Raw genomic sequence first — 13,544 nt, 5'->3', positions numbered from 1 at the left:
ATCTAATTGCTATTTTTCAGGTGGTTCATATGAAGGGTGAATGATGCATTCATGTTCTATGGAAGAAAAATAAATTTCAAGCTTCTTTCTTTAAGTAATATATTTGAATTGTTCTTTTAAGCAACATGCTGCTTGTGAATCTGGCAACTAGTTTCCTGTTCTTGATAAACTTAAATATAGTTTTAAAGACAATGTCTGTTATCTCAGAGTTGGAAGACATATTTCTTTTTATTGACTGGAGACACACTTTTTTTGCTCATTGGAAAGTGTTACCTGTTCTAGATACTTAAATGTTTTATGATTAGTCCTTATTTAGAATGTTTTTTATTAATACAGTTTCTTAGCTCTGTCAACTATTTCCTCCTTTGATAGACACTAGATGGCAGTATAATTATAAGGAGATGCGAAGAAGAAAAGTATTCATGTTTTATGCAGAGCTGTGCTTTCTCTCTTTAGATTTGAGGAACGTGCAAATTTATTGACTCTGAATTATTATCTAATAAACCTGAGCCAACTGAGGACCGATTTTGATTTAGTTTTTGGGAAGTGATACATTAAAAAGAATCTTCATTTGATTTAAGGAGATTCCTAACTTTAGAACTTGCTTTAGTTTACTAACTGCTGGTCTGCTCAAGAAATGTTCTGCTACTAGAGGTGGGAAAGAGGGGGAAAAGGGCATGGGCTGAAAAACTACCTATTGGGTACTGTGCTCACTATCTGGGTGATGGGATCATCTGTACCCCAAACCTCAACATCACACAATATACCCATGTAACAAATCTGCACTTGTACCCCCTGAATCTAAAATAAAAGTTTAAATTATTAAAAAAACCCAGAAATGTTCTGTGTACAGCACAGAGCCTGACCCACAGTAGGCACTCAGTACATGTTACTGATTGATTACTGTACAGTTGGATCTTGAAGGAGGAAGTGATCGCTTGCCAGCTTCAAAAAGGACCTGGGGTTTTGAAACAAATCTGGTGAGGAATAAGACTTTTTTTTAAGGCTGGGCGCAGTGGCTCATGCCTGTAATCCTAACACTTTGGGAGGCCAAGGCGGGTGGATCATGAGGTCAGGAAATCGAGACCATCCTAGCTAACACAGGTGAAACCCCGTCTCTACTAAAAAATACAAAAAATTAGCCAGGTGTGGTGGCATGTGCCTGTAGTCCCAGCTACTCGGGAGGGTGAGGTGGGATAATTGCTTGAACCCAGAAGGCAGAGGTTGCAGTGAGCCAAGATTGCGCCACTGCACTCCAGCCTGGGCAACAGAGCGAGACTCCATCTCAAAAAAAAAAAATTGTTGTTTTTTTTAAAGTTGGCTGAAATACAGGTTATGTAGACAAATGGTGGAGAATAATGTACCTGGGGGGCTTGTTGGGAACAGGATAGATTTGACAGGTATGGAGAGCTACAGGAATCAGAGTCTAGGTAGGTCTAGGACCTGAACAGGCAGCTGAATAGTTTCAGCAGAAGGACGTTCATGGAGATCTAGGTAATCGAAGGAAAAGGTGTTAGCCAGCCAGACTACAGGGCAGCTAATACAGGTGAATATCCACTTAGCTGAGCTGTTAATGTCAAGGAGAGCCAGTAACCAGAACTTGAAGCCAGGACCCCAAAGGGCTGAGGGCATTACTGGAAGACTCTATCCTTAGGGGATCAAAGATATTGAACCTAAATGAAGGCAATAATTTGGCATGAAGCGCAAACCAGACCTTGTTATCAGAATTGGGTAAAGTCTAAGTAGAATTGGCCAAAAAGTTGATTTCATACGGAGTTCCTCAGTGGCTTTGTCAGGGATCATTTAATTAGCCCTAAGTGGATCATATCCTAGAGCTTTTAGCAGAGTTGAAACTGCAAGAACCCCAGATGGTAAAGTCAGAGGTCTATTGGAGAGAATTAATCACTTCATCAACAGCTGGTGAGGTAAGCTGTGTCTGAATTTTGAATGTTAGACCAAGGATCACTGGGGCAATGGAAAGCATTCAGGCTTCGGAGGGAGGTAGAATTAAGTTTCGTTCTTGGCTCTTTTACTTACTGTTGTGATGCCAGTGGGTAAGTCATGTTACTACTTTGAGCTTAAAAAAAAATGTGTTTCTGTTCATCACTTTCCTTTTTCTGTCCATCACTTTCCTTTTTCTGTCCATAAATCTTTTTTCAGTGACAGGACATGTGCTGGAGTCTCTCTGAATCCATTCTGGTTTGGGGGCTGCCTGATTCTCAAATAGTTTTTTGCTCAATTAAATTTTGCTAAATTTTAAAAAATGTGTTTTAGGAAACAACATCCATTAATTCTACGTAAACTAGATAGAAATGAGCAGAGTCCATAGTGAGAGAGATAAGCTGTGAAGCCGAGGTGGTGATAAAGGTCAGGACTCAGTTGGGGATGCAAAACTGAATAGAAGAGATCACACTTTGCAGGAAGAAAGAAAGGGACTTGGACACAGGGCATACAGGGTGAAGGAAAGGGATTTGTTAAAGATAACAAAACTTTTTAGCCTGAGAGATTAAGAAACAGTAGACTACTGAGAGACACAGGGGTGATGCTAAGGGGAAAAGCACTGACTTTCTGGGTGGACTTGATGGGATGGTGGGATATCCTGTGCATCTATCTGCTGAGCAGTTGGAGACATGAGTGGAGCTGAGGAGCCAGAGGTACAGATACAAACTTGGGGAAGTTATCACTACACAAGTATCACTGATTTTATCAGAAAGAAGGGATCTTCAGGGGACCCAAGAGAAGAGCACAGATGGAGAAGAGATGGAGCACTAAGCATAAAAATTTGGAGAAGGCCAGCAGGAAAAGATTCTGCTGAGGAAAGAGAAAAGGAGCATTTGGAGAGATGGATGAAGTAATAGGAAAATGTACTGATGAAACCAAGGGAAGAGAATTTCAAGTAGAAAGAATGGTGAGCAGTATGAAATGCCACTAGAGACCACAAGAAAATGAAGATGGAGTAGAGGTCAATAGTTTGTTCTAGAAGGAAGACATTGGAGACCCAAGCTCCTGGGAGCAGAGACTAGAAAATAACAAGCCAAAATGTGCAGAAGGGTTGGGAGGTAGAAGCAGTGTATTTAGAGGCTGAGTTTGAGAAAATTTAAAGCAAAAGTCTTCAAAAAGGAATTATATACTAAGAGAGCCCTTTGGGGTTCAGCTGCCTTTGGAGGAGAGAGGAAGACTAGTCACAGAAGTATCAAAAGAAGTTTTGCAGGCCACGCAGGGTGGCTCACACCTGTAATCCCAGCACTTCGGGAGGCCAAGGCGGGTGGATCACCTGAGGTTGGGAGTTCAAGACCAGCCTGACCAACATGGAGAAACCTGGTCTCTACTAAAAATACAAAATTCGCCGGGCGTTGTGGTGCATGCCTGTAATTCCAACCACTTGGGAGGCTGAGGCAGGAGAATCACTTGAACCCAGGAGGCAGAGGTTGTGGTGAGCTGAGAACATGCCATTGCACTCCAGTCTGGGCAACAGGAGCGAAATTCTGTCTCAAAAAAATAAAAAAAGTTTTGCTTCTAATATACTGTGGCATGATGTTCTAGAATCCATTGTATTTTAGGGCTTTAATTATAAGATGATGTAACAAATTACCACCAATGTTCATAAATTAGACCAAAATCTATTTGGAATGGAACACATCTATGTTTTGGTTAAATGGAAATGTTCTCTCTTATTTAAATGAAATAACTTTGTTTAGTATGACAATAACTAGAGATTAGAATTGTTTTTTGGTTATGCCAAGATATACAGATTTATAACAGTGGTAATCATCCTCACTCAGAGTGACTCAGCCTTTTTCTCTATACTTTACATCAATAATAGAAGCAATTTCAAAAGACCAATTTGTTTTATTTTAACAATATTTGTTATAGCATCATAAGTGGAATCTGTTTTTCAGTCAGGCTTTCTGAAGGTAAGCATTATCATTACAGTAATCCTATATCATTAGCCACCACATGCTAGATCCAGAGATACTAAGGTAATGAAGTATATTGTTCTGTTTATTGGGAGAGTGTACATGAAATTAACTATAACATAGGGTGATGAATATTATTGGTGATATAAATGAAAATAGAAATGTATGGGAAAGGAGCATTGTAGTGGGATCTGAATGGCTTTAGAGAATGTGAGAAATTTTCACAGATATTAGAGATAGGCTTTGAAAGATGAATGCCAGTAACCAGGCAGACTAAATTGGGCCATTTCTGGGAGAGGTAGCAGTGTATATGGCCTAGAAATGGACAGCTGCTTAGTTTGGCAGGTGTATTAGTTCATTTTGTGTTGCTGTAAAGGCATACCTGAGGCTGAGTAGTTTATAAAGAACAGAAAAGAGGTTTATTTGGATCATCACGGTTCTGCAGGCTGTACAAGAGACATAGTCCTGGCATCTGCTTCTGGTAAGGTCTCAGAAAATTTTTCAGTCATGGTGGAAGGCAAAGGGGAAGCAGGATTGTCACATGGTAAGAGAGAGAGAAGGAGGAGGAGGGGTAGGAGGTACCAGGCTGTTTCAAACAACTAACTCTGTTTTTTTTTTTTTTTGAGACGGAGTCTCGCTCTGTCGCCCAGACTGGAATGCAGTGCTGCAATCTTGACTCACTGCAACCTCCACCTCCTGGGTTTAAGTGATTCTCCTGCCTCAGCCTCCCAAGTAGCTGGGATTATGGGCACGCACCACCACGTCTGGCTAATTTTTCTATTTTTATTAGAGGCAGAGTTTTACCATGTTGGCCAGGCTGGTCTTGAACTCCTGACCTCAAGTGATCCACCTGCCTTGGCTTCCCAAAGTGCTGGGATTACAGGCATGAACTACCATTGCTGGCCTCAAACAACTAACTCTTAAGTGGGTAAGAACTCATTACTGTGGGGATGGCAGAAAGCCGTTCATGAGGGAGCCACCCCTGTGACCCAGACACTGCTCACTAGGCCCATCTCCAACATTGGGAGTCACATGTTCAACATGAAATTTGGAGGGGCAAATATCTAAACTTCATCAGCAGAGATGGAGGGAAGGATGGGGGAGTGCAGATCACTGGTTGCCCCTCCATCATGTTAGTACAAATATCAGCCATTATACATTTATAGTCTCTTGAGTAATGTACCACTCATTGCCTTTGAATACATTGAAAATCAAGTTAAAAACAAAAAAAATCTGAGACCTTATTTTTACCAGCTTGTCTTCTGGGATGTTCAGTTTTTGCTACCGGAGAATGTTTTTAAATGATTAAGGAAAATTTTTACAATGCAGGATCTGTTATTGACAAACATCTGCAGTATCATTGCTATCTTGACTAATAGAATATTCTTACTTAGTAAAATATAATGAGTTCCATCTTTTGATCAGTCTAAAGACTACCTAGTGAAAGGCAATTATTAATTTTTTTAGTAGTGAAATGATTTCTGCTTACGTGTAAATCCATTTCATGCTATTCTAATTTTTTTTTTTTTTACCATACCTATGACTCAGTGTTAGAAATATGCACACCTTAGATAATCAAGTTTCATACTGATTCATTATTTTTCCAGCAAGGCCCTCATAAAAACTGTATAATATTTAACTAGGATATGATTATAAAAGTTACATATAAAGTTTAACTGCATATATATATGTATATATATATGAATGCACATATATTTCCTTTTGCTAAATGTTTCATGCTTTAAATTATATAATTTATCTATTTGGTATCACATTAAAGTCCTAATAATTACATAAGGTGATGGCTTGGAAATTTATATTGTTTGAAAAGTATTATAAACTATTTTAAAAGATTGATTTTTTTAGAAACAATTTTATTAGAGAATTATAAGCATTTAGCACTTATTATCTCTCCTGCTAGCTATTGAATCAGCTTATTATTTTTATGTCTTGTTTTGAATAAGAGTCTTAATGTAATTTACAGAGATTTTTGAGCTTTTGGTTTGTTTGTATGCAAGTACCAAAATTAGTTGGTATTTCTTAAGAAAAAAAATTATACGGTGGAGGGTGGAGAGTCTCTGAAATTCAATTTGAAAGGCACTTTGAAACCAAATTTGAAGGGCATTTTCCTAAATCTCTCCTGACTGGTGTTTGCTTTCTGTTTGCTCTCATTCGTTGAACCACCAAATAGTTTCAAAGGTTAAGTGCAAACTTCGTTAGTGTATCTGCATTTCAGAAAACTGTAAGTTAAAAACAGTCATAATCTTCTCATACAGTGAAGCTAAGGGTTTGCCTTGAGAGCTCATCAGTGTTGTAATTTGACAGTGAGCAGTAATGTTTGTCTAAGAGGATTGGTGGCCAGAAATAAGCCACAGTGTCTAATGAGACACGGACCGGCTGGGCAGGATGCCACAGCATTTCTTGTGTGTGCCTTTCTCATAAGCAAAATGGCCTCAGACTGAAGAGGATGGTCATGAAGTCTGTGTGGAACAGATGTCAGAGTGGAATTTTCAGACTTAATGGAGAAGATCTAAGTAAGCTCTGGATTTTGAAATGAGTGAATCTGTGGAGCTGTGATCTCCTACAAATCAAATGGGGAATGTCTGTGGATGTGTAAGAGCTGAGAAAGAAGAACAGTATGTAGATCCTGCCAAAACTCCTTTGAACCCTGAAAAATACTCTCCTGGAAGAAAATATTTCAGAAGAAAACCGATCAAGAAAACTGGAGGCGACAAAGAGTTAGTTGAGGCAAACAATGAAAATGAAGGCAAGAAGAAGAGCAGCAGTCAGCCTTCAAAAGAACAGCCAGCTCCTTTATCCAGGGGACTGGTACAGCAGGAATCTTTTACCCTAAACTCTGCACTGGGAGATGGTATTCAGCAAAAGAAGACAGAAGTTGTAGCTGACAGTGTTAAACAGAAACTTCTGCCGAATGCTGTAAGCAGTTGGTCTGACCATGTGAACACTTCTCCTGCTAAAGACAGTGAAACAGAAGTAAAAGTTAGTGAACTGGATGAAAGGATTTCAGAAAAAGACAGCACTCCATATTGCGCAAAGAGGAAGAAACATTTAGATGATGTCAACACAAGCAAAATAACATTCCAGGAAAAAACTGATGTTTTTTCTTTTCGAAAGGCAGCCAGCTTAAGCTCTGTTCCCTCGGGTATAGAAAGATCACTCGAAAAAAGTGGGTTTGCTGAAGACCCACCAGAAAGTTATAGCAGTATTCAAGAAAAGCAAAACACTGAGAGATTTTGCCCTCATGCAACACAGCATTTTCAGTTTAAAAAAAAGAGATGCCATTCCCTTTATACTAGTATGTCCTCTGTTTCTAAGGACACAGATGGAAATGAGGTAAGTGAAATGTGGAGTCTGAGTTCAAGTAAATAAGTATTCCAGGTGCTCACATCAGACTCACATCTAATTTGTCTTTTATAAAGTTATTTTCATATTAGTGTATGTAAAAGCTATAGAGTTTCTGTTGCGTTTTGTTTGTAGCCTCAGGTTTGATTATTATGATTTTATTTTTGTGCTGTGCACATTCTTTGATCACACTTTAGTCTAAAAATCCTGTACATTTTCATTATTGGTGGAAGACTTTAAAAAGCACTACAGTAAGAGAGTGCATATCGTTTGAATTTTTCTGGTTCATGATTCTTGACTTTGCCTGTGGAATAGCCTGTGGAAGCTTAGTTGGACTATAGGTAAAAGTTCAATTAGAAAATAGTCTGAGAAGGCAGTAGCTTTGTAACAAATAATAGGATACTGTAAAATTATCAGTCAATACCGACTTGCTGATTCATGAGTTTGAAAAGCCAGATTCTGGTTCTCTGTTGATTTTCATGTGCAGAAACATTCACATAATTGCTGTCAATTCTGTGCATATGTTTTGAGGGCTAGGGTACATCTTTTCTCTTCCTTTATGTTATTCCCCAAACCCCAGTCTAAAATCAGAAATTGTTAGGGTAGCATGCCATAGGAATTTGAAAATGACACAGACTACTAGGAAGTTGAGATCTTTATTCCTAACACTGATATTTAGCTTTAGACAAGTTACTTATCTGGGGTTTTTACTTGTCTTTAAAATGTAATTAGATAGGTATTTATTTAATTGCTCAAAAAATGTATTATCCAGATAACCTCTACATGTTACTACTCAGGAGTTGATGGCTTTTTCTTTAAGCTATTCCTAACTTTATCTTTTAATAAAAAATCTGAACATAAAGAATATTTGTGATGTAAAACATTCTTGGCAAGGTCATTGTATCAATGAGCAGAGATCATTTGCATAATGATAGAATGAGGTTTTATGAGGGTTAGTGTGCGCCATCATCACTGACCTTGGTTGCTGAGTTCTCCTGAAGGTGTCCTGTTTATATACACCGCTACACCTTGCCAATATTATGTCATCAGTTCTGTTTATATTTTACAGTGGTTATATTTTAAAAAGAAAGCATTCAATCTGTGTCATTATCTGTGTTATCTGTGTAGCTTTGTCATAAAGGCTAGTCCAATAGAAAGCTACTTGACTACTATATGTTTATGAATATAAGCACTTTGTTTAATTTCTCATATGTTTTCCAACTGTTTTCTTGCATAATTTGGCTTCAAGTAAGTTGTACATTTTTGCATTAATGGAAATTTTTATAATCTGTTTCCTTAGTGGTACATTAGCCTTTCCTTCAGTGGAAAATATATGTGGAAATAAGTCATAAACTGACCAGTCAGATTTGCGAAATAACTGTGATGCAATGTATATAAAGCCTGACATCTTCTAGGTCAAAGCTGAATGGGTAGTCATTATTTTATCTGAAGGGTTTGACATCTCATGTCTCTGTAGTTCAGATAAAGACTATTTATTTATTCTGTGGCACACAAAGAGTCCAAATCAAGAGTTTAGCTATTCCTCTTAGGACATTCTTCCTGTTACTTTGGAGGTGTTTGTCTCTGTTTCTTAATTATCTTTGGTTGGAAACTTCCACAGAGCTCTTTATCTTGCATTGGATTCTACATTTTTCATTGGAGAATTAGTTGCAAATGCTGCAATGAAACTTCCAGACGCTTCATTGGCATTTCATCCCGGAAATGGCCGATTAACCAACATTGCTTTTGTTTGTTCTTTTTCATAGCTTCCCTGTGTGATCAGTTTTTGCTCTGAGTTGCATGTAGGGTTGGACTCAACTTTCGAGTTAACTTCTAAGTAGAATAATGTACAATTTTTTGAGCTTATCTTAACCTGACTTGATCTCCCCTAGTCCTATGACATTCATCATTCTCAGCCTACTTCCCTTTTGAGTCATTGCAATGACACGCTGATCTAGAGTGGTCTTCCTGGTTCAAGGGGCTCTGTGGAGGCCACTCATCCAGCCCTTCCTGCTGCATATAAATGTTATCAACATGCTATGTTTTTATTAGGATAAGTAGGTAAAAAAGGAGTATATTAGATTTGTATACTGCTTTGGAATTGGAATAATGATTTCAGACACATTGTGTCATTTGATCATCCCAACAACTCTATGAAATAGGCAAAATAGACTATGCCTCATATACAGAATGAAAAAATGGAAACTCAGAGAGGTTAAATAAATCCTTAAGGCAACATGGTAAATAAGATTACCTGAGTTAAATTATGGCACGGCATCCCACTTGTTTTACTTGTCAATGAAATTTAAGGGAGACTGCTAAAAAGTTAGAGCAGGAATTGATGTTAATAGTGTCATCTGTGAAGTATACGTTATAAACAGGTGGCAGAAGGTAGATTGTTTTGCGAGACAAGGAGTAATGAGCTCAGTGTTTGTACCTTTTTCAAGGATCTTCTGTTGTTGAAGACTCACCTTGTACCTTGTGACAAGGTTTCCTACCTTTGTCCTTGAGCTCTTTCCAGAAAACATTCTTTTTTCTTTAGTTTCACAAATCCCACCTCTTCCCAGTTTTGTTAAGTTGATATTAGCAAAGATAGTTGTTTTCATCATCTATAGACTGTGGGTTCTCTAACCTGGCCATATACATGTAAGAGTCATCTGAAGATGTTTCAAAAAAGATAGATGCCTGGATGTCACCTACAGTTATTCTAATGTAATAGATAAGGGTGGGTGCTCTGTAGGTGATTCTAAGGGTCAGGACGTCAAATAGGGAGCTTTTTACTATCCTTATTCTGCAGCAGTACTTCTCAAAGCCTGGCCCCAGGGTCCCTGCAGGAGAATCCTCTAGATTGCTTATTGAAAAACACCTTGCTAGAGATTTAATTTAATCAGAATATCTTCTGTCATGAGACAGTATTGTATATGTTTTAGGCACCTGCTCATGTATTTTTAAAAACACACCAGATTTAGAAAATCAGCATCACCTTAGCTTAGTATTTGCCATCTCATTTTCTTCTTAATGTAGGTTTTCTGATAAGCAATGTGGACTACGGGCCTGGCAGGCAGAAGATCGAAGTTCTTCTAGTCAGGCTTTGCCACCACAGAGCTGCATGACTTAGGCAGTCTTCTTTATTTCTCTAGGTCTCAGTTTCATTTTCTATAAAAGGAGGATACTGGACTAGATCATGATTCTACTGCTAATAATAACGCTATTTGTTGAGTCCTACTATATTCCAAGCACTCCACAACTACAGTAATCTTCAGAGCAAGTCTCTGAAGTGTTCTGTTATGAGCTCCATCTTTACAGATGAGGAAACTGAGTCTCAGGAAAGTTAAGTAGCTTACTCAACTCACTTAACAATGAGTGGTACAGTTTTGATCTAACCCAAAATTGTCTGCCAGGCTGAACTCTTACCTGATGCAATTTACTCTCCTTTTCCTACATACTTCTCTTCCAGTTTTAAATTTCTGTGAATTCATGTGCATAAGTGTATGCCTTTTTGTTTGTCCAGTGTTATTACTCCTCTCTCTTTCCCTCTCTTCCTTTATTTCTTTATCAAACATTTATTATGTATTGAACCCAAACTAGGCACTCAGAGATAAGTAAAACGTAGCTCTTTTCCTTGTGCATTATATCTCATTGTTTGTTCATAACAAATGACAGGGACCATGGCTGTAAAGTTAGTCACCTGAGAATTAGTCACCTGGGGTGATGATCAGGAATAAGTTTAACTTCTCAGCAAACCATGTGGTGACTCTATTAAGTAATGAAAATTGAACTGCGTTTCTGTTCCTTTCCATCCTTTGGTGAATTGCTAATGAACAGTGCAGTGGCCTAAAGTAAAGAAGCCGAAGAGAGAAGGTTAAGAAATGAGTGTGGCTGTTGTACACAATATATTGTCGGTCTCTGAATAATGAAGAATTGAATATTTTTATTACCTTGGCTTTTGTATTTAAAAAACTTTGGAAAAAAATTAAGAACTATCTCAGAATGTGAGAGGAATTACATTCAACCTACCTGAAATATACTTATTCATTTTTTTTTCTCTCACCAACTCTTTTATGAAGCTCAGACTATAAAATTTATGATTGGAATTCAAGGACCGGGATAAAATCTGAATGTGTTTAGCCTTGCTCCACAGATCTTGAAGACGAAGGTCATTCATTCTATAATTGACTAACTCATTTCTTGCTGAACCATTTTATCTCTTTCTTTAAAAATGAACATTCATATTGATTTCTCTTGACTATTTCTAGTCATTTAGATTTCATAACCAGTTTGTGAAAATATAGTTTTAGAATAATTATATAGAATTTTGGTCCCTATCATCATGATGCCTTTCTCTGCCTTTTAAGTTAAGTGAAGGACATGCACAGTTTAAATCCTTGGCTTTACAAAAAAAGGTAGCTTTTTCCCCCCTGTTTAAATAAGTAAATGATAATTTGTTCAAAGTAGTTATCAATTTAGAGCATTAGCACTTGGACTTTATCAACTTTTTAATTACTTTTGTTCTCCATTTCACCCTTCCCTTATATAGGCAGTTTGTACCAGTTAAAATTTTTAAAATGTTTGTGCTATCTTTACAGTTAAAAATATTTTGTGAAGCATTTTCACACTTTTTTTTTTTTTTTAACTTGGAAGCAGATGCTAAAAATGTGTTGATTACATTTGTTTCTGCCAAAATAGTTTAAACATTTTTAAAGAAATTGTCCTTGGAAACAAACATCTTGGCTTGGAAATATTTGCCTGTGTTGACAAATTCAATATGGAATTTGCTTTTGCTTGACTATGGTGTCAAGTGATGTGAATAAAAGAGTTTTAGTAATATAATACCCTCTTACATGCCTCCTTTCACGGTGGGGCAGGCACCGTTCTCAGCCGTGTGTGTACCTCTTAGTCTCTCACACTAAGAAGGTTCTATTATTATACTCATTTTACAAAAGAAGACACTGAGGCCCAGAGAAGTCACAGGGCTAGAAAATAGTGGGAACAGGAACTGAATTCCAGTTGCTGCCATCCACAGCTTTGCATCAATCTTCCTCCTGATGTTAAGGTTTTACTCTTGCAATAATGAAACTCATCAGGTAGGAGAAGAATCCTGAGCTTGACCTTTTCTGACTTGCTGCTTTCATTCTTACTAATACCTACACTCTCTCAAATAGAATATAATCCTTATTTTTATCTTAATAGAAACATATAAAGGGATTGAATTTTCATTTGTTAACGTTTTTGTATGTAAACCTCTAAATCAATAGGGATTTGTGTTCTGCACAGAAGAACATTTGACTATCATTTCTACATCCACTGTGTGTCTCACAAGTCAGTTTCTGCTTCTGTAGAAGGAGGTGGTCCATGGATAGGTAAAGCTCCCTTAGCAGTGTTATGGGGAGTCACTTAGCTTGGCAGGGTAGGGGAGGAGAACTTACAAGATGTTGAGTCAGAAGGCTTACATTCAATGCGGGTCTTATTATTCTCATCCTTAAAATTGGGGTGGTTTCTTGTTTTGAGGATTAAACGAGGTCACAAATGTGAAAAAGACTTAGGAGACCGTAAAGTGCTTTATAACTTATATCCTTTTGTCTTCTGTTTCTGGAGAAAAGAGGAAATACTTTGTGATCATCCTTTAAATAGAAAGAATTCTGTAAGTTTTCAAAACTTTTAACAGGACACTTCTTTCTCTCCTTTAGACACAGAGCATTCTGTGTAACCAGAGCAGGCTGCCACCTTCCCTCCCCCTGTGATCCCACCTTCATTCATCCTCTCATTTCTTTAGCAAATATTTACTAAGTATCTATTATGTGTCATACAGTGTGCTGACTATATTCTTCAAATTCCATAGTTAGCTTAAAACTTTGTCAGCCTTCTTAGATAAGGTAGCATGAAACTAAAATAAAAATAGAAAACAAAACAACAACAATGAAAACCCTGTCAATTTGTTGGAATGGAAATACCTTGGAAGGAACCATTTAAAAAAATATTTAAGATTCAGTGGTTACATGTGCAGGTTTGCTGCATGGGTATATTGCGTGATCCTAAGGTTAGAGCTTCCAATGATCCTGTCATGTAATACTTGATAGGTAGTTTTTCAACCCTTCTCCCACTCTTACCATCCCCACTTTTGGAATACCCAATGTTTATTGTTCCCATCTCTGTATCTGTGTGTCTCAATGTTTAGCTGTCACTGATAAGTCAGAAAATGTGGTTTTTGGTATTCTGTTCCTGTGTTAATTCACTTAGTATAATGGCTTCCAGCTGCATCTGTGT

At 37.6% G+C, this 13,544-nt stretch overlaps 1 protein-coding gene across 20 annotated transcripts in view; it reads left to right on the top strand.

The window, feature by feature from the left end:
- Positions 1 to 13,544, top strand: part of DST (dystonin) — a 481,968-nt gene that overhangs the window by 246,798 nt on the left and 221,626 nt on the right. The window contains exon 1 of one of the 20 annotated variants that reach the window (XM_063666276.1): positions 4,432 to 7,271. The exons of the other annotated variants lie outside the window; for them this stretch is intronic. Within the exon in view, the coding sequence (XP_063522346.1) occupies positions 6,510 to 7,271 (762 nt within the window). The 5' untranslated portion in view covers positions 4,432 to 6,509. Of the gene's footprint in view, positions 1 to 4,431; positions 7,272 to 13,544 lie in introns of those variants that run through there. 20 annotated transcript variants of the gene reach the window in all.

Source organism: Pongo pygmaeus, chromosome 5, assembly GCF_028885625.2.
Source record: "Pongo pygmaeus isolate AG05252 chromosome 5, NHGRI_mPonPyg2-v2.0_pri, whole genome shotgun sequence".
Taxonomy (NCBI): Eukaryota; Metazoa; Chordata; class Mammalia; order Primates; family Hominidae; genus Pongo; species Pongo pygmaeus.
The sequence above is the reverse complement of the archived record's forward strand: the minus strand, read 5'-3'. Positions and strand labels throughout refer to the sequence as shown.